The sequence below is a fragment of the Seriola lalandi genome, unplaced genomic scaffold (assembly GCF_002814215.2).
Source record: "Seriola lalandi dorsalis isolate HSWRI2012SDOR001 ecotype SW California unplaced genomic scaffold, Sedor1 jcf7180002054285, whole genome shotgun sequence".
In the NCBI taxonomy this organism is placed as follows: Eukaryota; Metazoa; Chordata; class Actinopteri; order Carangiformes; family Carangidae; genus Seriola; species Seriola lalandi.
In genome coordinates, this window is record NW_019524838.1 from 1,119,432 (window position 1) to 1,144,723 (window position 25,292).

At 40.3% G+C, this 25,292-nt stretch overlaps 4 protein-coding genes and 1 long non-coding RNA gene across 6 annotated transcripts in view; 1 reads left to right on the plus strand and 4 right to left on the minus strand.

Annotated features, from left to right (window-relative positions):
• ogdhl (oxoglutarate dehydrogenase L) overlaps nucleotides 1-2,623 on the plus strand; it is a 17,879-nt gene extending 15,256 nt beyond the window's left edge. For both annotated transcript variants that reach the window (XM_087173859.1, XM_023405799.2), the window contains exons 20-23: nucleotides 23-95; nucleotides 193-356; nucleotides 468-622; nucleotides 737-2,623. In XM_087173859.1, coding sequence (XP_087029985.1) covers nucleotides 23-95; nucleotides 193-356; nucleotides 468-622; nucleotides 737-860 — 516 coding nt within the window. In that variant the 3' untranslated portion in view covers nucleotides 861-2,623. The remainder of the gene's footprint in view (nucleotides 1-22; nucleotides 96-192; nucleotides 357-467; nucleotides 623-736) is intronic.
• Nucleotides 2,624-3,058: 435 nt separating this feature from the next.
• On the minus strand, nucleotides 3,059-4,530 carry cunh10orf53 (chromosome unknown C10orf53 homolog). Its single transcript, XM_023405800.2, has 3 exons — nucleotides 3,555-4,530; nucleotides 3,325-3,444; nucleotides 3,059-3,218 (listed from the first exon to the last, which is right to left on the minus strand). The coding sequence occupies exons 1-3, from the start codon at nucleotides 3,646-3,648 to the stop codon at nucleotides 3,142-3,144; spliced, it is 291 nt and encodes a 96-aa protein (XP_023261568.1). The 5' UTR covers nucleotides 3,649-4,530; the 3' UTR covers nucleotides 3,059-3,141.
• A 137-nt stretch (nucleotides 4,531-4,667) lies between these two features.
• On the minus strand, nucleotides 4,668-13,322 carry chata (choline O-acetyltransferase a). Its single transcript, XM_023405719.2, has 15 exons — nucleotides 13,093-13,322; nucleotides 12,700-12,797; nucleotides 12,063-12,254; nucleotides 11,460-11,578; nucleotides 10,768-10,821; nucleotides 10,491-10,671; nucleotides 8,980-9,157; nucleotides 8,675-8,844; nucleotides 8,049-8,149; nucleotides 7,785-7,913; nucleotides 7,577-7,699; nucleotides 7,347-7,488; nucleotides 7,045-7,107; nucleotides 6,812-6,949; nucleotides 4,668-6,134 (listed from the first exon to the last, which is right to left on the minus strand). Exons 2-15 carry the CDS (start codon nucleotides 12,745-12,747, stop codon nucleotides 5,709-5,711), a joined length of 2,064 nt encoding a protein of 687 aa, XP_023261487.1. The 5' UTR covers nucleotides 12,748-12,797; nucleotides 13,093-13,322; the 3' UTR covers nucleotides 4,668-5,708.
• Nucleotides 13,323-14,002: 680 nt separating this feature from the next.
• Nucleotides 14,003-17,228, minus strand: LOC111654637 (putative vesicular acetylcholine transporter-A). Its single transcript, XM_023405723.2, has one exon. It carries the CDS (start codon nucleotides 16,141-16,143, stop codon nucleotides 14,593-14,595), a length of 1,551 nt encoding a protein of 516 aa, XP_023261491.1. The 5' UTR covers nucleotides 16,144-17,228; the 3' UTR covers nucleotides 14,003-14,592.
• A 557-nt stretch (nucleotides 17,229-17,785) lies between these two features.
• Nucleotides 17,786-19,040, minus strand: LOC147819151 (uncharacterized). The gene is made up of 2 exons (XR_015437217.1): nucleotides 18,752-19,040; nucleotides 17,786-18,621 (listed from the first exon to the last, which is right to left on the minus strand). It is a non-coding gene; the product is annotated as an uncharacterized LOC147819151 (long non-coding RNA).
• Nucleotides 19,041-25,292: the final 6,252 nt, after the last annotated feature.

Here is a 25,292-nt window from a genome sequence, read left to right on the forward strand (position 1 = left end):
TTTTTTTTTTTTTTTTCCACAGCTGATTATTTTCACTCCAAAATCTCTGCTGAGGCACCCGGATGCAAGGTCCAGTTTTGATGACCTCGCCAAAGGTGAAGTTTTACATCATCTCTGTGAAATGTGACATAGGAATGTGTCATAAATGTTGGTGTACAGCTGTAGCAAACATACCATATCCCCTGTCTGCAGGCACTAAATTCAAGAGGCTGATTCCTGATCAGGGTCCTGCGAGTCAAAACCCAGGGCAAGTGAAGAGGGTGATCTTCTGCACTGGCAAAGTCTACTATGAACTGGCTAAAGAGAGGAAACAGCAAACCCTGGAGAAAGATGTCGCCATCATCAGACTTGAACAGGTGTTTATTCCCTCTCCTCTGTCTGAGCGTGTCATGCACTCTGGATTTTGAAATGGGAGCAATGCAATTTTGTAATTTCTCCTTCTACTTATTCTTCACCTTCCCCCTTAGATCGCTCCGTTCCCATTTGACCTGGTCAGAGCGGAGGCGGAGAAATATGCCAACGCGGAGCTGGTCTGGTGTCAGGAGGAGCACAAAAACATGGGTTACTACGATTACGTCCGGCCACGTTTCCTCACAGTGATGGCCAACAGGAAACCCATCTGGTAAGGCTCTCGCTGGATTCACTCATGAGGCGAAACTGGAACAATCTGTTCAGAGAGTCTGGTAAAGGATTTGAACTCTTGTCACTGGCGATAAACCGTCTGTGTTTCTTCCAGGTATGTGGGACGGGACCCTGCAGCCGCGCCTGCGACAGGGAACAAGTCCACCCACCTGAATGAGCTGAGGAGGTTCATGGACACTGTTTTCAACCTGAGCGCCTTCCAGGGGAAGGACTTGTAATGGAGATCTGAAATGAGAACCAGGCTGGAGGTGCAGTTTCATCTCCGACCACCATAGTCTATTTATTCTATGAAGTCTTCACATGGCACAGTTTTACAACTCTTATAGATTTGTGACAATCTGAAGCATAGTCTTAGTAAGCGTCATTCTAACCCCTGATAACCTTATGTGAAAGATTAGTCTGCAGCACTAGCTGATTTATGCTTGAATCAGTCTACACAATATTTACGTCTGTAGAGATGGTCACCGCAACAGATTAAGAGATCATGATTTTGTTCCGACATGTTGAATCCCAACCAGTCATACTGTAGCTTGCAGACCTTCATGACCTGCAACAGCTGTGGTGTCAGAGGCGTCATGGAGGACACTGAAGATGTTATTAAAGTAGGTGGAAGATGACAAAAAATACTACTACCACTACTACTACATGCAAGTCTTTCTATGATATGTCCTATATGCAGAATCAGTTGTCTTTCACTGTAATGCACTAATGTAATGCATGGGACAGAGCAGCAAATTGTTGTGGCCAGTATTCATTGCTATTCCCTGGCCATGCCCCATGTCAAATCAAATCATGTCATTTTTATTTATATATCCCAAAATCACCCTCTGTCAACCTTTATCTTTATTCCCTGAATTTGGAGAAGGAAAACCTCCACATGTAGGCTGATCCCAGCTTTACTGCAACAATCTGCACTTTATTCAACCAACACTATTCAGCAAAGGGCCTTTATGGTCGTTTTGGTACAGTACAGTGTGTGTTTATAGAGTGTTGTCTAAAGGGAACTAGACACATTTCAGCCTCTACAGGGTGCTAAACCTCCAACACCGTGATTTCAAAATAAAGGTTACTTGCAAAATTATTCTACAAACATTAAATGTAATCACTCCATCACAGAATTTTCACTTGAGCACCTACTGTAGATAAGTGGTGAAGTAATAACAGTACCTCCAATAACATTCACACACCAAAATTCAAATTTGTGACAATCACTGTTTTATGCAATAGCTTTAGTACTGTAGATAGCTCCATTGCTTTTATGCAGAATACTATTGTAAATTTATAGTATTGATTCACATTGTATTGATTTTTGTAAATGATGACCAGATGCACACAAAACACTGACCGTTGTACTTAAGCACTGAATGTATATCACATATCACCGATATGAAGACTGTTCTCAAATTAAACACAGCAGTAGGTTTTCTGCCTGTATTTACGTGGGCTACCTTAGCTGTAAATGAAAGAGGGTTTGTTGTCACACCTCACTTCACCAGGAGACATGAGCCAGCTGGCATAGAGACTTGCAGCCATGTTTTCTACTTAGGACATAAGGCTCGGCTTCCTCTTCAGAGGCTGAGGGATGCACACACACACACACACACACACATAAACACAGCAAAGCCTTGGATGCTTTGAGAGCAATATTGACGCTTGGTTGTCAAATTAAAATCCCCAGGTATTTAACAGAATTGATATTAGTTACTTCTCTGCTTTGTAATGCTCCGTAAAATTATGCCTCTTGTTTAACTGTACTGTAGCTTTCCTTTTCCACTTACAGCTGAAGATTTAACCATAAGCCATGCACAAACATCAGCTTCCATATTAAATGACTTTATAGGTTTATGTATTGTACTTAATTAATAGAAGAAAAATACGTCCACATATCTGTTTGGGTACTGAAACATACGCACAGCTTGATGAGGTTGTACTAACACTAGGAATAATGACACATACAATAAAATATCTTTAAGATCAATAACGTGCTTTGGTCGTCATGTTTAGTTGTATGTAACGCTGGATATTTTATTTGTGAAAAAACAAATGTGTATGGTTTAATGAAATAAATACATAGGAGCAATACTTATAGATGAACCAATCCATTAGGGGCAAATATTTAATGTTTAGCCCCCATTGATATCTCACCTATCATCTTCTGTGAATCATACTCTCTGCAGCTCCCCTTTAAGTAAACAGGGCACAGTGCACAGGGTGGACTTCACATGGCTGATTCATTATTTTCCCATGGACCCACAAATCAATGGTGAATTTTATTACCTGTTTCCAGGTTTTCTGTGTCCCTGTGGTAATTACATAAACAATTTAAGAATATGTTTCAAGTCAGTCCAAATATAAACTAAGACAATAAATGTGTTAACATAAATCCCCCCCCCCCCCCCCCCCAAAGACTGGCCCACAAGTACAAATCTGCAATTAAGCAAATTACCATCACCAACTGACAATGTGGTATATCATGTTTTATATGTCTTCATTCAAATGTCAGGCTCTGTTAACTTTAGCATTCTCCACAGCAGCAACAGCCTCCTTGCAAACAGGGTCCAGTTTTCCATCTCCGCCTTCAGGGGAGAAAGCACAACAGGTTGCCAGACTGTAACATCACACAGTGATCGTCATTAGGTAACATTTATACTCTTCGCTTTCCGTAAAGGAAACCAAACTCACCGAACTCCAGCTGCTTTATATGACAGGTGAAGACGAGCTCCCCGTTGACCACGAGCTCCACCTTGTTCCACTCCTTCGTTTCTTTCAAGATGCACTGGTGCCCGCGCACAGTCAGTGCGGCTGCAGACATATTGGACGGTCAGTGTTTAGCCTCACCTCACCTGAAAGCTGAGGGAAGCAGTCGACTTGCAGGTGTTCTAATGGGACTCGGGTGGGAAAAAGAAACGTACCTCGGAGACCCTGCAGGCGGAAGGTCCTGTGTTGTACAACTCCGCTGGATTCATACGGTCCGTAGCAAATTGTCACCTGCGCGCTCGACGGCATTGTTTGTTGTTACCATGGGGAACTCACAACACACACACACGGCTTACTGTCCAGCTAGTATCCAGGAATCCCATTTCCTTCACTCGTTAAAACAAACAAACTTTACTCATCATAAGTTTTAACAATTCGGAGAGTGTTATCAAACAGGCTACTTTTTCCTTAACTGGACGGTTATTTAGTTTGGGCTGGTTCTTGTATCAGGCCAGTGTGTGGAAGGAGAGACATGAGGCTAAAATACTGTGTGAGGTGAAAGGGACATGCTGAAAACAACGAGATGTTAGTTAGTTAGTTAGTTAGTTAGTTAGTTAGTTAGTTAGTTAGTTAGTTAGTGTGTGAGTTACACTTCCCGATGTCATCCTCTCTGATGCTCCTTATAACTGGAGAACTGGCCCGAGAATCATCACGTTTTATGTTTTCTTCAGTATCACAGTAATCCACTGATAGTTGTCAGTACATATAATGATAGATAGCAAACAGGAACTGGAAATAGTGAATTCGGCATACTTAATTTTTCAAAAATGTAAACAAATATTGTTTTTTAAAAATCTGAATCCATGGCAACATGCTTCCTGTTTCTTGTGAAAGTTTACATTTGTTAATTGTTCAACAGCCTATTCAATGTTTGATAGCTGTAATTATGAGCTACAATGAGTAGTCTACTACTACTACTACTAATAATAATAATAATCATTATCATTGCCTACTGTAATTCCACCACAGGACAATAATACTGGTACATTCATGTTGATCAAAGTGCATTGTCTGTAAAATAAAAAAGTATATTTGAGATAAAAAGTCGTATGAAGTGAAAAGCTTGATAAAAATGGGTCATGGGGTGATTTAAAAAAAAAAAAAAAAAAATCAAATAGCGGTATCCTGATTCCATAATTGGTCCATAAACACTGGTATGATCTGCTGCTTCAGCAGCTGTAATGCACTAAGTGGGTTAATGTGTAAACTGATGTTTTCCATACTTAGCATAATCAGAGATTTGTTAAAACCCAAACATGTTACTGAAATGAACAGAAGTTTTCACTTTATTTTGGTTTCTATGTTTTAATCTTCAACTATACTCTATAAATACAATTTGACAGTAAACACAGTGATCACCTCTGTTTAGTAAGTTTCATATACTTACTTTTTAAACGTACATTTACATCCTATAACACTATATCATACAAAAATAAATAACTTAATTGATATTCTGCTCATAAATGTACAAATACACAGTTGCTCATACTTAACATTCTTTGATAAACTAAAAAGTATCCCTTGAAAATCATAGTCAGTTGCTCTCTGTTTATTAGATCCAACAAACACAGTGTCAGTCCCAACAGAGAACTGTGTGAACTGTCCAATGATTTTATAAAAGGATACTTTTTAGTACCATATGTATTGTTGGTGCAATAGACAACAATTAATGAAGACAATTACATGGAAATTGCATAGAAGACTGTAGTTTCACAATGTACCATAATCTTCAGAAAATCATTAGATAGCAGCATGCGATTTTGCAAAGTGACACCTGAGACAATCAGCCATGTGTCACATATCTGAGACTACTCTTGCCCTGTCAAACTGACTGACAGGCTTCATGGACGAAAGGATGCAGACATGGGGAAGGGAGAACATTTGCTCATTTCCCACCAACCTTAACTGTAGCACTGGATGTCATCCAACAATAAATTTACTCCTTTCTTTGGCTGATTCATCTCAATTTAGACTTGTATTGAATTTGTATCTACATACATTAGCTATTTTGACAGACATTTCAATTCCTGTTGTATATTGGATTTTTTTTTTTTGACCACAGCTGAAAATGTCATCTATAATAACCAAACTCCTCTAATATTCTCTAAGAATATAGTAGGTTAGATGATCATCAGCACTTGAAACATTTTACAACATACAACACAACAGCTTTACATAACATTTTGTATCACAGTTACAGTGTATATTTTGTGAATGAGACTGAGAGAAATTACATTATTGCAGCACAAAAACATACATTTAAAATCACACCACCACTATTTTCACTGGCACTGACAGATTGCTATGATTTACTTCCGGTCTTCAAAGCTTGTGCCTCTTCCTGTGAATGAAGTCTGGGTTTGAGCCTCCACTTTAGTTTGGTCTGGCGTCTTCACCATAACCTGTGGCAGTGTTTGCTGATTCCTGGTCAAGTCAGACGATCTCTGAGGGGTTTTATTTTGCCAGTTTGTTTCCGTTTGTGTGTGCGTCTCCAGTGTCTTAGCCTTTCTTTGCTCGGCTGGATTGGAGCCGCAGTTGCATTTATTGCACAGATCCCTCATGTCCAGGAGTCCCTGCACCAGACACTTGACTAATTCTGCTGAACATGTCTGTGGGCTCTCGTGGAAACTGGACACAGAGAAGATAATGTGGTCTGACTGAGGATTGTAGCACGCTCCATATCCATTTGGAACCACGGGTCCGTAGCAGCAGAACATCTCAACGGTAGTCGGGACCTGAGGGAAGAGGGAATGCAGAATCAGTACTGTACAGTTTTACTCTTTTACTCAAATACTGCTGCAGTTGGAAATGTTTAGATAAGACTATTAAGATGTGTGTTGCAAATTTTGATAACTGTCAGTTTGATAAATTAAACCTAAATTGACTAAAAGTGGCATCTTATTAAAAACATCCCTTTAGTAGCACAATATAGAAACACTATACAGTAGAAATAGGACAAGTATGTGCTATAGTGCTAATAACAGGCCTCCTCTGGGACTTTAGTACTGCACTTCGCACAAGAAAAAGAAAAGAATGATCAAAATTGAGTATGAGGCTTTTAGTCTCTAGTATTGGTCAAGCTCCGAAAATGAAATAATTCACCTAATTAGTGTCTTTGTCCTTGGCTTGTCAGTGCCCACTTATTTCAAACCTTACTCCTTCAGTTTTGTTGCAAAGACTTTTTCTCTGTTAAAACGTTTAAGTCCCAAGTGTCGGCACAAGCTGAGAAAACTTTATCTGGGATATCTTTTCAGAGTTTAGAAAGCACCTTTCAGAGGACTATAGTACTGCTTTCACAGGCTGAGACATAGTCCTTGTGTCAAGTAAACAGAACTTCATGTGTAGAAGTGGTGCTGCTCTAATACATCTATTATTAAGTATAATTTCAGTTTAATGTTTTAAAATCAGATACCTGACTTGTAGAGAGAATGAACTGATTACTGATGAGATAGGCGTCGTCTTTAAATATCCCTGGCTTCTCTATCTTCAGTTCACGTGCAATTTCACGAAGTCCTAGTAGGTGATTGTCTATTGCCATCCCTGTAATAGCCTGAAAAACAAAATGCATGTAAGCATGTTAATGTATTTTCTTTGATAAGCAAAGTAAACATTGTAATACTGTATATCAGTGGACGAGGGAGTTACCAGAATAGTATACTTTGTCTGTGCTGTAATGGCACCATGTAACATCTCCATCTTTTCTGTGTCCTGGAGAAGTAAACAACTGAGAATCAATACCAGGCTATTAAATCTCCTTTACTTACACTAAGCATAGTTTTTCATTGTAAAGGACATCAACACAGACTGAAGTAAAAGATTGAATCACACTATTTAAAGCAAACAAAACTGACAGTTTCAATTCATTATTCAAACTGATTTTTTACTCTGCAGCAGCATTCATTTTACATGGACAGAAAGGCTGTAGCATCCACGATAAAACATCTTACGCTTGTGCTGAGCATCCCATCAGTCATTGCTTTGACAAAGGCCAGGGCTTCGGGTGTGGCAGAGCGGATGTTGTCCACTCTGCCTTCCTGAAAACGTCGTATGGAAGCACTCTCATAGGTTGACACCGGTCTACCATGACATCTAGAGTAAAGAGAAGGCCTTGTAGGTTGGAGGCCCAGGTTAATGTGACATATGAGAATCTGTCCTGTAACATTTAGCTTGGTCTTACCGGTAGTAGGCCAACTGAAGAGCAACCTGGATATAGGCGTCTGGACTCATTTTCTGCTTCTTGATGAACTCCTTCCCATAATCGTAGAATTTGTGGACATTCATGTCCAGATTTCTCACCAGCCTGAGCAGATAAGAATAAATCCTGCTATGATTTGAAAGCATTAATTCATTTGTTTGATTGTACAGAAGGCACAGTAAACCCAGACCTCTGGAGTTTGTCAGCAGAGGAGGCGAGGAGCTTGTGAATCTCTGGAGTGCATTTCCAGCGGAGTCTGCGTGGTGCAGGCAGCTCGCTCACACTTGCAGCTCTGACCAGCTTTGATGGGCTGCCAATCCTGATGTCAAATGGGAATATAATATAATTTTGCTTTTTTTTTCTAAGCTTATGTCATCAAATATCACACACACACACACACGCATGCACGCACACATTTTGCTTTTCCAATATCCAATTGCATTTAATTTCTTACATGTATTTCAGTAGATACTCTGTGCACTGCACGAGGACGATTCCTTCAAACGGCGAGTGCTCACATACGACTCCACAGCAGCCGCCAGCTCCTACGACAAACTGACACAGTCATGCTATCTTCAGTTGAGTTGATTCAAACTTCAGTGCTACATTATCTAAGATTCAGTTAATTTGCAGGTCCAGTTTAATTAATGTTCCCTCCTTCACATTTCATTCGTACTTTACACCCTTCAGTGTAGAAATTATTTAGAGAGGAAGCCTCCAACTCTCCAGGTAGTGGATGTTAATCATATATTTAATTCAAGCAATCTGAATTCTTTATCAAAACTATTCCACCAAAGTTCATGCTAATGACATTTCTCCAGCTAAGGGCCTGTAATCCAGTGGGAACATCCACTCTCCATCAGAATTTCTTTAAATGTTGAATCCTAATTTAGCATGGGATCGGCTTATTACGTCCACTGGCACTGTGAGAGATAAAGCTGAATTCTTTCATCAGTTATGTCTGTCATGTTTCTTGGTAATTAAAGAGGTAAATTGATCCTATTGTACATCATCCACCATTAAATCATTTTATCCTTAAGAAATAAACATTAAAGTGGTTTGACTTGATAACTCACTGACCTGCATGGGCTTGTCGTACCAGCGGTTGCCACCATTCTTGGCCACTCCTCCTCCGTGCAGCATCAACATGGCGCGTGTGGTGTCACTGAGCTCAGGACCACTGGTGTCATCCAGACATACAATGCACAGACAACGCTCGATCATGTCCAAAGAGTCCCTGTTAGTAGACTCTAAAGCATAATAGTTTAAAAGAAAGAAAGAAAGAAGTCAATTTGGTGGGACAAACTGACTTGGACACACGCTGAGATCCACTTGATTCTAGAGGGTTTTTATCAGAAAGTCTAGAACCTCCATTCAAAATGTACCTCTCATTAGCACACTGCGAGATTCTGCCCACTCTGTCCGTCCATCTGAAGTGAGAAGACCTATAGGTGGGAGCTGTTCCTCTTCACTGGCAGCCATCTTGGCAATCTTCTCCAGCTGAGTCAACAGATCTCTTTCATTCAGTCGGCGGAAGTTGATCACCACGTCCAACACAAAGAACTGGACGGAGGTTCAGATTGGACACAAAATGTTTCAGTGCACTGGTCCTTCAGGTTTTTTTCTTTAATATTAATCCATCTTATCAGTGTAATCCAATCTAATATATCTGATTCGATGTGCACAGTCAAAGAAATGAATGCATGATAAGACACCAGTCTGATGACTGGCCAACAGCTCACACAGATTATCCAAACCACTTTATTTGGACTAGATGAAGTGAGTGCACCTGAAATGTTGGTTATAATCCCTCTTTGCACTGGAAAACTTTACATGCACGGAAAGGTTTAGCCAGTCAGTTGGATGTCGGATGTTTACAACAGACAGTTTGTGTGAAAATGTCAGTGTTTGCCTTTGTTTTCTCTTCCAAATAAATTCGTTGAAACCTGAGGATTTCTTTAAAACCTGTACGATTTTCTAACTCCTCTGTTTTCTTGTCCCATCAGACTCGGTTGCAGCCACGTTGATGTGTTTCCAAAACCAGCAACCAACTTGGTGAGTACAGCTTTATTATGACCTCTGAGAATGAGGGCAAAATAAGTGAGTGTAATATGAATGCTTAACTAAATCTAGATGAATCTGAAGTTGTGGTTGTTGTCCTTATATTTACAAACTATTGCAAATAAGGTGCAATGACAAAGTTGATCCATCATCTCTAATTGGTGGTAGTAGCATCTTTAATTGTTTTAATACTTGAGCAGCTTTGATTCTTCTGATAAAAGTGATAGAACCTCTGTGGGGTTACAGAGCTGATGGCTACAGGCTGATGTGCAAATGTTATAGATAATTAACTCAATGCATAGGACTTGCCGGTGTGCTGGGATGTTAATTACTCATCGGGAGATAAGTTATCATTGTGCCTGCGGAGCCTGTTTACCGTCAGACACAAGTGAGTGATCCATATGTTCTGCTGTGACAGAGACACAGATGTATTGTCTAATTCTCACTGTAAATATGTGAAACTGTCACTGTAAACATTGTTCTCTGCTCTGTGTCTATTGGGAGGTAATCTGCTCAGCAATGTCAGGACTTCTCCTCTGTGTTAGCTTATATACATGAAAGTTCATTTTAGATCCTCACAAATCCTGACCTTCTGATGAAGACTGTGTATCATATGGTTGAAACTTCTGGAAAAAAAAATATAGCAAATTAACGTTGAGTCGGGATTGTTTGGTCAAACTAATATTTTCAATGTCAAGAATGAACTATTAACTTAACTTGGCTCAATTTATAAGCCAACACAGATGAGAGGTCCACTTCTGTCATTGCTGAGCTCACATCTAAACTGATCCATCTCCACGACAACTAAACATCTCTCCATCCCTCTTTGTCTGACCTGGTTTTTGCAAGCCACAATGATGTGTTCTGGTTCTGGCATCACGCTGCTCTCCTGGGCCACTAGTGTGTCCCTCTCAGGCCCCGGTAGGCGGTAGGAAGTGAAGAGGCGATAGTACTGCTCCATACACATAGGGGTTCCAGCCAGCTGGCCCCGGGCATAGTCCATAGGCAGGGCACGTCTACACACACAGACACACGGATGAACACACACAGTTGTTACACCTTTTTTTGCACATACTGTCAACTATTTGTGCTCTCCCTGTGAATTTACTTACGCATCAAGAAGAGTTTTGTACTCCAAAACTCCAGAAATTAAATGTGCAGCAAACCTAGGAAAGAAAAATATTGCATTATTAGATACACAACACACAACAACATACACACACTTGCAGTTGGTCACTCCTTCTCATAGTATTAAATCTCTGCACTTGGCCTAATTCTTGATTTATTTTGTAGCTGCTGGGTCACACTTAACAGCATAAATGCTCTATGTAAATCATGTGGTTAAGGAGCCAGTCCCAGATCAATGCCACTTAACCAAACCACAGACTTCCTCGTCTATTAACCTTGCCACCAGTGGCCTGGTGTGGCCTCTCAGCCCTCAGGGTGTTCTGGTAATGACCCTATCTGTCAGTGTGTAGCAAGGAAGTGTTCAGGTTTCTATAATCGATCAAAGCTGGTCCGTGTCTGAGTAATTGATACAGTTCACTATCATTTATCAAGTCGTCATGCTGTAGTAATCAATGGTTTCCTGTAAAGTGCGAAACTTTTTGATTTTTACAATGCATGGCAGTTACAGCTTGTTCTTTTACAGTGTCTGTTTTAAGGGGGGGGTGTAACGAGGGACAATGCTGAACGAAAGATCACTTCAACGACTGGATGACAATATATCTGTTCTTCCTGTCTTATTGCGCGACACTGAGGTTTTTCTTATGACTCATTTGTCTCGTTGTGCAGCGTCCCATGCCTTAAAGAGTCGATGGGAGCCCTGAAGTTCTGCTGTGGGAAGACCATCGCAGGACTGGAGTTGACGGGCAGAGCCAGTCTGTTGTTCAGGTACATGTCATTCAGCCAGTAGTCATACACCTACAGCAGGAAACAGAGGGATTCACTTAAAGGTCAAATTCAATAGGAATAATAATCTAATGGTGAGTAAAGGGAGAGCTCTACATCCAGCACAAAGAGGCTCTATAATTCTGTAAATGTTTTCCAGTGGTGTAAAAGGTTTGTTTACTGTTTGTGAACACTGGTGTAAAACAGAACTATAATGTGATTTATGGTCACACAAAAGGAAGTTTTTTTCATCTATAACTCAAACTTTTCAATTGTGTATATAAATTATTTATGTACAAAAAAATCACTGCTTGGCCCTTGAAAACTGTTTATTCTTACTACAGTGTTATTTACAGAAGAGTTTGTTAGAACTTTAAAATAAAAGCACGTGTGGAATAATCACCTGGAGGTTTCAATCTATCATAGTGTTGCTAGTTGAAAACAATTTCTTTTGGTATTTTGAAATTGCTTGCACACTTCAATATTATGTGAATTTTGACCAGACCATTTTATTTACCCAGTTTGCCTTGTTTTCCCTCCTCTCCACGAGTTTGCTCTGTAGTAGTTCCCCCACTCCTCCAGGGGCTCCAAACTGCTTCACCATATTTTGGGTCTTATTAAACTGTTCCTCTGTGAGCAGGTGCTTCATGCACCTCAGGTACGTGTCCAGTGTTTCTTTCAGGGTGGGGAGCGGCAGCTTCGGCAGACCCTGAACAGCGTGGGGGATAAAAACACTCAGCAAACTCTAATACTACACATCAGCTTAAAACTTCTGAGTGTCCTCTGACACATGCATTCCATCACTTTACCCAGAAAATACTGTAGATAAATGATTGTACTTTTGGATTGAGACAACAACAACAACAACTTCTGAACAAAAAGACACATAGAATAAGAGAAACATCAATTAATCAATCATAATCAATCATTATGTCAAAATAGCATACATCAGTTGTTCTTATAAAATCTCATACATCAATTAATCCTTCCTGGGTTTTGAAATAAAAAGCCACTTTTATGTCTTACTCTTGTTAATATTCTTTACTTTAATTTGTTGTTTTACAATTGTAATTGATTGTAAAACAGGATTTCTCTAATGCATGGTCCAGTGAATTGAATTCTGTATCCATATAAATCAGATATAAGATATTTACATCTCCGCCCCCTAAATCTTTGGAGGGCTCTCGGTCCAGGACTGGCATGCTGGCGGTGCAGAGGGGCAGTCAAGCAGGTTGATTCATGAGGCAGACTTCTGTGTCCACAAATAAAATCATATCAGTACATGAAGTTCTGGCAAGTGAAAATAACTGACTGTCACTGTAACAAACTGAGAGCTGCTGTCTTTAAACGTTTCACTCTTGTTGGAATATTTAAGACAAATGTAAAAAAAAGAAAAAGAAGAATGGGCACTGAGGGATTTTCACATACTGCATGATGTTCAGAATTGCGCATTTGATGTTGACATGCTGCCACAACTAATACTACTAAACTAACTAAATTTACCAAATTGAAATAATCCATCAAATTAAAAAAAATGTTTTACTCACCAGCCTGAAAAAAAGCAACAATCCCACTCGTCCTGGGCGTCAAGGAAGAAGTTTAGCTCTCTCCATCATCTTGAATCCATTTCTGGCCGAATTTCTTTTAAATTGCGCGACTTCTGTCCTTAATCATTTTAAGCATGTTTCAGTCCCCAGCAATGGCAAGTGCACAACTCCCTCGCTGGCTCAGGAGAGATGCTGAAATGGTACCTCACCCTCCTGGCAGCCAGGCTCCTCCCAGAAGTCCTGCTATTCGCCGAGAAGTTTATTTGGCACTTCACATCTTCACCCCACCTTATTTAGACACCGACTGAACGCCTCGGATGCTCACATGCTGTGTCGAAGAACGATTAGGATGCATTTCTTTTTGCATGGATTTGTTCCTCTGGCTTTCTGACTTTTCAACACTTTTCGTCGACCAATTTGGGCGCATTCATTGCTTCCACCTCACTGCACCTGAATGATTCTTTTGGCAATGTTTATTTAACATTGAATGCAAAGATTTGCATTTTGGAGAGGCGTAAATGCTTTGATAAAGTGTTTATTTTACACATAATATCAACCTCAGGAACCTACACGAAATAACTGTTATGTTTTGTTCCAAATGTGTTTTTAATTCGGAGAAATTACTTTATATTATTATATATTCACTTTCGGCTGCTTACTAATAGGATTCACAATGCAGGCCTTCAGGAGTTTAATTTTAGATCGTTTTAATATGTTCAAAGACAAAATAAAATCATTTATACGTGGAAAACTTACTTTTTATAAATGTAACCATATTTATTAAGTATGATCATATTATACTGGTCGTTTTGTTAGTGTAGAATCCTTCATCTGCAGAGGAAAATGAAATTGCCATATACCGCAATAAATAATTAGATTTATTGCCTAAATAAATCATTTCCATCAACAGTATCATTCACATAATATTGATTTAATTATGTACATGAATATACATGTATGTACAGTCGCAGATCATACACCGAGGCTATGCATTCCAGAAGTACATCATCCAAAATAAACAAACAAATAACAAGATTTCATTTCCATCTCATTTTTCTCTCTAAAACTGCAGTGTGACACACAGTATTGCATATTGAGTTTAGCAGCACAGCTCTGGCGAAAGGAACACAGATTACATTAAAAGACGCATACATTATAATTGTTCTTCTTTTTTTTTTGTTAAAATACATTTACACATAGTCCCTGAATACGATATGAGTCGGCTTCTGATACTGTGATAAATACTGTTAATGAATAGACATTTATCTCAACAAATCTTTCACAATACTCTCACTTGAAGATGAACAAACGCCAGCGAGCGCCTTTCTACTGCAAAAGCTTGAAGCTACTTGATTTGACAATATCCGGAGGGACTGTCACCAGAAGCAGTAAATAATTGAGGTTGTTACACAATCCTAATCGTGTTAAGCAATTGATCAGACGGGATGCACACAACTCTACATGGGCACTTTGATAGTTTCACACTCAGTCAAAGGTCTTTTACGCATAGTCTCCTCCTGAGGATTCCTCTGAATAAGTACGTTGCGCAAAGGTTTCAGTGCCATTCTCGTCGATCGTTGTACACAAACCCTTTCTCTTCTTCTCTCGTTCCTCCATCTTAATAGTATCATACAGTCCTGTTGGACCGTCTTCCAGCAGCATATTTCGCTCGGAGAAAGAAGGCTTCATCTGTGTCACGTTCTTCAGCAGAAGGAGCGCCGGTGCGTAAAGTACATTGGCCAGGCCCATGCCTAAGTTGAGCTGAACAAAGCCCAGGTCGTGCACTATCTGCCCAGCCACCACGGGCCCCAGGGCATAGGCCACGCAGTAAGAGATGTCTGCGATGGCGTACACACTGCCATACACTGACACATGTCGCACATCCACCAGGAAACCCAGTGTGGGCAGGAGCGCTGTGTCCACGAAGGCGATGCCAAAGCAAATACCGCACAGCGGGATCATGAGCTGTCCAAAGTTTTTACAGGCTGGCACTGTGCAGGAGCTCGCGCCTATGAACACCATGCCTATAGCCCCGTAAAACCACTGGAGATGAGGGTACTTGGCTGCCAATTTGACAGTGAGATATACACCTAAAACATGGGGGAAGAATGCAGGGAACCATGTCATGCCGATTTCCCACTGGCTGGAATGCATGTTTTCCTCCATCCAGTTGGCGATAGTGGGCTCAAGGAAGGCGAGGGGGATGTTACAAATAGTCAGAGCACCAGCAACTACAGCTATGTAAGGATCAATCATCAGTTTATATATGGGGGTTCCCACTGGCATGTTTTCTCTCTCTCGGTTTGAGAAGGGTTTCAGCACAGTCAGACACAATATACCATCAGCGAGACAGATACAGGCCAGAATCAGGAAGGGCACACGCTTCCCTGCGAACTCATAGAGGACCCCTCCAAATGGGGGCGCCACAAGACTTCCAAAAGAGATGAAGGCCAAGGCAATACCCAGCGCCTTGCTCCTCTCTTTCTCCTCTGAGTACTTGTCTGCGATCAGGGCGATCCCTGAAGTGTCCGCGAAAGCCGAGCCGAGGCCCTGCATGCTGCGCGCCAGGAACAGGGTCGCGTAGTTCTCAGCGAAGGCAAATGTAAGAGTGGAGAGAAACATGACATTGAGTCCGATGAAGAGCGGGATATCATACCCGACCCTGTCTATAAACGTGCCACTGAGCGGGTTCACCAGGAGCTGCAGGATGGCCTTGGAGGCAAAAAGAACACCTATCTGTAGGTCGAAGTTCCCCTTGGTTGCTTTATGGATGGTGCTGTTAGTGGAGTTGGTGGGCAGTATAGCCTCTTGGGCTTTATCCGCTGCGTTCTGTAGCTCTTCAAGGTAATCGGGTATGATTGGCACAATTACCATGTAAAGCATGTTGTCTAACAAAAGTGCAATACAGACTATTACTAGAATAATCCGCTTCTGTCGCTCTGGGTCTTGGATTACCAGTTGTTTAGTTCTTTCACTCATCTGGGACAGTTTGGAGGCGGCAGATTGTGCCAAATTAGTGCCTTGTCCCTCTGTGGTCCTCTCCGGCTCCATGATTTTCTCCCTTTCTGGGTCAAATCTTATGAAAAATGAAGTCGGCTTCCCCCACTCGATTTGTTTATAGAATTAAGCACGCTTGGCACATTTGTTCTGTCTTTTCTTCTCTTTCCCTTTTCTTATCCAGCACCGGGAGCCCTACTAATGAGCTAGATAACTTTCCTCTGCGTTACCTCTTCTCCGTCCCTTGCGCCGTCCGTCATCGCACGCGGATTTCCACTTTCGTGACTTGGACCCGTTTTATCCCCGTCGTCCCTAGATGCTTCATTGTCTCATATCCCGTCATTCAGGTGACGTGCTGGTCCCGGACAGCACTCACAGGTTGGGGGATTCACCTGCAGCTCGCAGTGCCGGCTTCACCAGCGCGCTCGCTGTTTTAGGTCCGTCTGCTCTGCACCCCTCCGGCTCCCAGACGCTTCCAGCTGTCTCCAGTCACCTGTAACGCTGTGAAGCTAAGTCATCATTTCACATCAACCGGACCGCTTTTTGTCGGTCGTGGAAGGAATACACACTGCAGTTTGTTGACTCCCATAGGTGTCCCCCTCCCCCCTCCTATCTCTGGCTGTGACGCACAGTCCTGCTGCTCTCCAGCAGATCTTTTATGCTAATTAAACATAAAATCCCGAGTGCACACTGCTGTCCGCTCGGTTGCTCCGACACAGAGCAGACGATGCTTGCTTCAGTTTGTGTTAAACTTAACCTTCTCAATTTTACATGACAGTTATCAGCAGTTTGAACTGAAAAAGTAGGATCCGGTGACAAATTCTTGCAATTCCGCGCACGTTGAGCTTTTGACTAGATGTGGACTCAATAACATAAGGAAACCTGCAGTTTTTGTGCTGGAGTTCAGCAGCAACACTGATACAAAGAAATACACACACTTCACCGTCATTTAGTTAAAATAGTTTCGTCACAGCACTACACTCCCGCGGACAGCTCCACAGAGGACGTCACTGAAAACAGGACTGATGAGACGGAATCATTTTTTTCCCTAGTTTTTTAGTTTTTCCCTCTCAATGTTCTTAGTTTCCAAACGCAAAACTATGGGACAATCAGGGAGGCGAGTTTTGGTTCAAGATGCGCATCACTACACTGCTGAAGTGTAACAGCAAAATCCACGGGAAGACGCCCCCCCCCCCCCCCCCCCCCCCCCTGAGATAACTGTGGCTGAAATAGAAATATCTTGCTTCTGCTTTTGGGCCATGTCAGAGTCTGATCTTCATGATCGTTCGTAGATCTGAGAACTGAGAAGCCTTATCTTATACTGTCTAAAATTTTATTCACTACCAACTTCCTGCTACTTTTCAAATTTTGTTCTTTTGCAGAAAATGTATTCCATTTAACTTTTGTTTTTTCGATTCTTGCTTTTGAACACATGCAGACTTTCACGTTGAATACATATCATTGCAGTTAAATCCAGAGAATCACTGCTTCTCACATTTTTAAAGAAAACTTCATGAGACCTTCATTTGTTTCACTTTCAACCTGCGTGAGATGAATGAAGTGGGGGGTTTAAACACAGCTGGGCGCTGCCATCTACTGGTGAGGAAAAGGTTCAGCAGCTGTCACCATCATTCACTCTACTCTGTGAAAATCAATCTACTAATGGAGTAAAATAGTTACATTTCAAATGCAAATCGACCTCTTTAGAGAATTTACTTGAATTGAGTACCACAGTGGAGTTGGAATATATCTTTCTTAGTTGTTTCAAGATACTGGCACCTGTTACAAATACATTTAAAACAGGATCAATGGATTGGAAATTGTTTTGAATGATCTCATTCCATTGGAAAGTGTTTTATGTTGTTTTTCTCTTTTTTTTTAGTTTCATCCTGTTTGTTTTCAGAATGAATTACACTAAGTGTCTTGTCAGCTTTTGCAGGAGACTACAGATTGATGATTAGATCTGAAACAGCAGACAGTGCAGTATTGACATCTAGTGGAGGAAGACTAAATTGGCAAAAGAACCCATGAAATCTCCAGATCCTCTATAATTATTTCATTCAGTGTCTTAAAATAGAACATAGGCTGGTGATTTTTTGCAAACAAACAAACAAAAAACATGAGTTGATGGTGATTGATTCTATGAAATGAGTAATAGTAATTAAGGTGGAGAGAGTTAGCCTACTTATGAATGAAATCAGGAACTAATGAATTCATGAACCACAGATTTGTGTGTTGACATCTTCAGTTCCAGTCACGTTGCTTGAAGTAACAGGATCTCCGTTGGTTTTCTCGTTGGGGTGTCACATGTCCTTTTTCAGCCAGTAGATGTCCCCATATCCTCATACATTTCCAGTAAATAAGAGCTATAGGTCTGCTATAGGATTTCCAACATTATCTCTTTATACTTGTCACAGAATAACGATGTCTGTTACACGGCAACTACTTTCTATCTTGTAGAAAGGTGTTGTTTATCAACCCAAATCACACACCTGACCATCCAGTCACCGGCAGAGTAGAAGCTCATTTTAACTGCAAGATAAAAATACAAGACATTTAAACCAGGAAAACACAAGTCATCAAAACAAAAATAAAAAAGTGTCTGAGAGCACGAGTGGTATTTAACATCAAATCACTTAGACAAGACAATGAAGAGAGTTACCTAATTCAACACAAGAAGACGGTGGCCCATGTGCAGCAACTAACAGTCCACACCATACAGACACAAATGTCCAAAGGTTCCATTTAGTCGTCCATAAAAACAATAAAATTACAAAAATGCAGGAAAAAAATACACACAAAACAACACAAAACCGCATCTGCAAGAAAGCTTAAAAACATCCAAACGACACTATAAAAGTGCAGTACATAGTCCAGAATTTCTGTCCTAACGGCTGTTTTGTTACTTTCCACGAGGGTGTGTCAACATGTAGACAGAACACACACTTATTGTGCTTTTTGGAAACTGGAAATCACACGTTAGCCACCGAAACCTGGGAAGCAGTGAAAATGCTAGTTTTTCTTTCTACTGTTGGGCAGTGAATTAAGCCTTTCTAGCTCACCTCTGACAAGAGCTTTGGTGTGTGACATATGTCAGACTGTTATAAACAACTGCATAAACATGTAGACAACCCATCTACATCAAACAAAGCTCTGGAGTTCAATGACAGGCTGGATTTCTCTGGTTTGTTTCAGAGACAGGAAATGAACAGTGTGTTTGGTGGTTTAAAGTTAAATTAATTATATTCAACACATTACTGCTTTGGTAACATTAACCCTTAGCTACATGTAACAAGTGTGGGTCCTGTCTACATGTTGGCACATGCTTGTGGGGGAGTGGGGGGTGGGGTGAGGGAGGGATAAGTCCAGGCAAGAAATGTTAGGAATCGAACCAGAAAGCGGCTCAAAATTTTTCTATTTTTAGACTAAACGTTACATCACATTAGTGAGAGAACAGCTTTGATAATCACATTTATTTCCCTCAGTGAACATACTGTAACTGGAAAGCTTAGGCAGAGTCATGAAGGCTGGAACTCTGCATTGGATTCTGGTTCACCCAAGAGACTGCTGTGCTCTCTCTCTCTCTCTCTCTCTCTCTCTCTCTCTCTCTCTCTCTCTCTCTCTCTCTCTCTCTCTCTCTCTCTCACACACACACACCTATGCAAACAGTGACACAGGAAGGGTTACAGATGACACAAACACAAACAGTCAGTGTTAACACATTTCAGATTGAGTGGACCTTGTTCAGTTGTTTTGCCAGTCACCTCTTTATTTGGGGAAAACGATCTGTTTTTAGTTCAGTGTCCTCTTGACTCTTGCCGAGGGCGGAGTCAGCACTGCCCTCATAACTGAATTTGGCTCTGTGAGGGGATCAACATTTTTTGCTGTTTTCCCAGTGATTCTGCTCTGATCTGATTTGAAACTAGCTCAGGAGATTCAAGATCACCATGTAATCTTGAGTGGTTGCCAAAGTATTAATTTCTAGCGGTCACACAAAATCCCAAGCCGCTGTAGCCAAATGCACACAGCCTGAACGCCAGAAATAACCCTATGGCACTTGAATGATTACAATACTAAGTTATTTTTTTTAGTATTGTGAATTCTGTAAATAGATTAAGTATAGATGGACTCTAAATTCATAATATAACAAAAAGTTGCCTGCTGCAATAGAGAGACGGACTGGTTTTTAAAGGCAAATTCCTCGATTATCAGAGCTATCAAAGTTCACATACTTTACATTCCAGCTGTAGTCGACAGTGGTGGGAGATGCACTGAAATCCCTTCCTTAAATATGTGCAGCAATACCGCACTGGCACTACACTTTACCACAAGTAAAAATCCTGCATTGAAATTTTACATCAGTAAAAGTGAACAAATGCCAGCAGTGCAGAGTAAAAGCAGTCATTGTGAACCGGAGTACGTTTTCTCAAGAGAGAAAGGAAGAGAAGAGGAAGGAGAAAAGTACTCATGAAGAAGAGTGCAGTTTAGGTTTTTCCCGTTGGGTGAAATTTGCAATTTCATGCTTTCAAATCAGTTGAAAAGAGACAGGAAGAAAAGAAGGAAGGACGCAAAAGAGAAAGGAAAAAAGGGAGAGGGAAAGAAGGATGGTAGGAGAAAAAGGATTTACGCAATGCTTTGATAGCCCCCTGAAAATTGAATTGATTAATGTATTATTTTTGCCCTTTCCATATAGACAAAACATGTACAATGTATTGAATTATATTTAACATTTAATGTATTTTTCTATCTTTTGACCAAAAGAATCAGATACTTTGATGTCGAGTATCTGGCAGTGTTGTCCAGTCATGCAGATCACAACCTCCTTAGCGACGAATTTGTTTGTCTGTGCTTGTTCCTCTTTGTGATGTCTGTTTCACAAAGTTGCACTGTTAAAATTCAATTTTCCGGGAGCTTCCAGTGCAGTGTGCAGCTCTTTGTCTGACTTTTGCCTTTTAGTCTGTTTTTTGATCCAGCGTCCTGTCACATACATCCTGTTTGTCATTGCCCTCGAGATAACAATGTCGGTCTGTCAGCCGCTTTGGTCCAACCATTAATTAGATTTATCTCCAAACACCACTGTGCCTAACAGAGCTGCTAGCATGACAGTAGAATCTTGGTATTACTTAACAGGGATTAAGTATTTAAAAAAAAATTTTTATTACAGTGCAACAGTGCTTGAGTAAGTTGTTACTTTCTAACTAGGTAATTGAAAAATGTACATGACATTTGACTGTGTGTAGGATACTGTGCACCAATAATAGGCTGGGCCTTTAAACAGTCAAACAATAGATGTGTTTATATAAGTGTCCTGTATGGAAACTCGACAACCTGACGCAGATGGAAATGGAAAGCAATACAGAATTAAATATATATGTCTTTTAGAGGGTACTGCATATATATTACATTTGAAAGATAAGGAATATTGATTGATAGCATAATCCATGTAGCTGAATGGATTAAAAACAACAATCGTCCCCATGTGTGAAATCCATTCATTTAATCAAAGCGTAGTTTAGCTGCTCCTCATGCTGACCGGAGAGTTTCATAACTGACTTGCAGCACTGCATGTGCACATACTTTGCCTGCATAAACGGAGATGTGTCCCGTTCAGTTTCAGGGAATCAGCAACATTGTAGAAAAACTGCACCTCCTCATCCACGTCCTGAAAAGTCAATTGATTAAGTTTTAATTAGGGGTGAAAAACATCTAATGGAAAAGGAAGTAGTGAGTCACATCGTGTCGACACGTGTTTGGGTGGAGCATATTTGATGTCATGAAATGATCTTAACCTCATGACTGTAAGAGTAGAAATCATCTCAGTGACATTCACTGCACAGCACAAAATGTTCTATTGTATATTACCCTACACCACAGCGCGTGCATGTGTGTGTGTGTTTGGATGTGTGTTAGTCAGGGTGTGAATAGTGTGAAGTGTGGTCACAATACTGTCCACCCTATACTGGTCAAAGTGAGCGGTTTAATGAATTAAAACAGCGATTTCTAAAGAGCAGTGACGCACAGCTCCACTTTAATCCAGATTACATGGGCACACTAATCCTGTAAAAATACTGTTTCTTTAAAACAAATATGTTTTTTTTTTCCTCATATGTAAAATGTTAGGTGTGTATTTGATTGTTTTCTTAAGAGTTAATGTGTTTACAATACGGCCACATATCCATTTGTTAACATGTAAATCACACTGTGTACAAATGGTGTGATTTCCCAGGTTCAATGAATTGATTGGAAGAGCAGCTGTGTTCAGCATTACCACTGATTGTCCTGTGGCTGATCAACAATAGCGTGTTTGTGTGTGTGTGTGTGTGTGTGTGTGTGTGTGTGTGTGTGTGTGTGTGTGTGTGCGTGCGTGCAGTCTTATGGGTTAGGGGTTATATAATCGGCTTCACATCTGACAGTCAAGATAAGTGATGGAGTAAAGCGGAGTGTGGGCGATCTGAGGCAGCAGTCTGACATTTCACCTCGTTTTTGTGCTCGGCTGAGCCTGAGGTCGATCACGAGGCATTGAAATCACTGTCTGATTCTACCAAAGATGGAATTGTAGGAACTGACACAAATATGGCAAAAATTATGACAAACACCAAAGGGGGTTATGTGCACAAGAAGGCTTTAGAATAGGGCTGGTTGGAGAAACTGGGCATGGCTACAACATGTTTTCCCTTATGTTTGAGTTAGATCTTGTAACATAAATGTTGTATCTCTAAGTAACAAACCGTTGTTATTTCATAAGAAAGATAATGATAATTAAAAATAATTTCCCATACGCCTCAATTTTACAGTAGCATGGCTCTAGAGTCTTTGTCTTGTTATAAAAACAGATGAGTTCTTATCTTTTTTTTGGACATTTTTGCCTTTATTCAGACAATACAGTGAGAGATAGATAGGTAATTCAGGGAGAGAGAGAGAGAGAGGGGATGAAATGCAGCAAGGGGTCACAGGTCAGACTCGAACCCATGGCCGCTGAGGTTAGTACTAAGCCTTAATGGTACGCGCTCTATCAGGTGAGCTACCGAGGCGTCTTAATGTGTAACATTGCAAACACTAACAGATCTGTTTGTGTTTGGCATTATGTTTTGTTATAGTTACCATTGACACGCTTCAGACATTTTTCAGTTATAGCTTAATGATGCATGTTCATGTGCAACATGTCGTAGTTTTCTGTTACAGCTGTTACTGTTCTATCCCCTGATCCTCGTCTTCATTCTTTACAACTCCCCCCAACTCTAGCAACTGGCCATCAGTTAGGAAATACAGCGTAACATTACATTAGCACAAGTTAACTGTTATTTATTTTCAGAGTCAGCTGATTCTCCTTATCTGAGATAGAAAAATTCATTCATACAAAAATCACAGGATCTGTAGCTTGTTGTTGATTGTCACCAGTATTATCCTGTGTTACGACCATCTTCATCAGCCCCTATATTAGTTTTAGTTAGGAACTGCTGATTCATTTACTTCTTATTTCTTTCTGGAACAGTCCTGACTCTCTTCGACTCCCTCTTTCTCCTGAACTCGTGCTCATGTTGCTGTGTAATCCTCTCAAAAAGCCCATATGAAAACTTCATTGGTTGACCAGACATAATCCTCAGTGAACTCTAAGTACCTGAATATGTTTGATTCTAAGAGAGGGAAAGCTGATGAAAAAAAAAAAAAAAAAAGAAAAAAAAAAATCAAACTGTGGTCTCTTGCCAGACATTTGGATTCAAAGTATAACATAATCCAGCATCTGACGTAAATCTGTGGCCAATGTGGTTTAAATGATTAATCTGTGAACATCATCTATGACGACGTCATTATTAGATACTAATAAACTCTATGAACAGAGAAAAAATATTTTTCATTTCACAAAGTAATACTTAATCACTAGTGACTACTAAACATTTTTCAATGAAACATGCAGTATTTGCTTTGTGTTAATGTGACAATCTTACTTACTGTACATGTTATTTGATCTTTTGCTGTGTCAATGATCCTCTGCTGTTTTGATCCTTGAAGAAATTGTAGTTTGACTTTATATCAGCAGCGTTTACCATTTTGCAGAAGACAAGATAGATGCTTATTTTCTTAAATAAAGAAGAACTAGAAAAAGTCTAAATGAATAGAGCTGGATGGGCTTGCTACTATTGTAGGTTTAATGTTAATTTTATTTTTCTATACTTATTGCATAATGTTCTTTAAAACAGTAAAACTGCATTGATCCATGTTGGCAGCTGATCGTGGTCTGCAGCGGTTTAGGAAGTGGGGTCGGAGTAGCTCTTTCCAGCAGATGACAGCTCCATATGTCCATCATTGTCTGGTGGGCTTTGATGTTCACGTCATGAAGGTTCTGGTGGAAGTTTATATTGATTATAAATAAAATAATCTGTTCAGGACTCGTGCATGTAAGCTTAAATTAATCCTTATTTCAAGAACATTTCATGACATCGGAAAAGTCTAATCCACAGTGTTTTCCTGCAGATGATTGAATTAGCTGGAATAAATGAGAACGATGCTGATGACGCAGGGGCTGGGTTTGCCCACTGTACATGTCTCATTACTGCATAATTATGCAACAACGCGCTCCACTGACAGGCTGTCATCAATTAATCTGCTTAGAAACACCAAGTGGGGATTCTACTGTATGCTGCAACCTCTGGGTGTTATCTTCATTGCGCCAGTTGAACGTCTACTTCCCTTTTAAATTTGCTGACACACGTCCAGTGGTGGAAGAAGTAGTGAGATGTTTAACTTGAGTATAAGTAGCAATAACACAGTACTTGCGGAAGTATCGAAATAGACTTATATTGCCAAATGTAAAAGCACTCACTATGAAGAAGGGCCCATTCTAGGACAATATAATGGATTATAATCACTGATGCATGAATGTACACATCACTTCAATGTTGCAGCTGGTGAAGTGGGTTAATTTAAACTACTTTATATACTACTGAATAGCCTAAGCTAAAATAATACGCTAATTTATTTTTTGATTACATTTTGTTTTAATAACCTAAATCTGGAAAGTAATTAATAACTCAAGCTGTCAAACAAATGTAGTGGAGTAAAAGGACAGTAGTCGCCTCTGAAATGTTGAGGAGAATGAAGTAGCATAAATGACACCGTGGGTATTCTGCATGATTATTATGGTTCACATGTAAGATGAGCATCCCACTGATTTTTTTTGATGATGTAACACAGAAAAGAAAAAA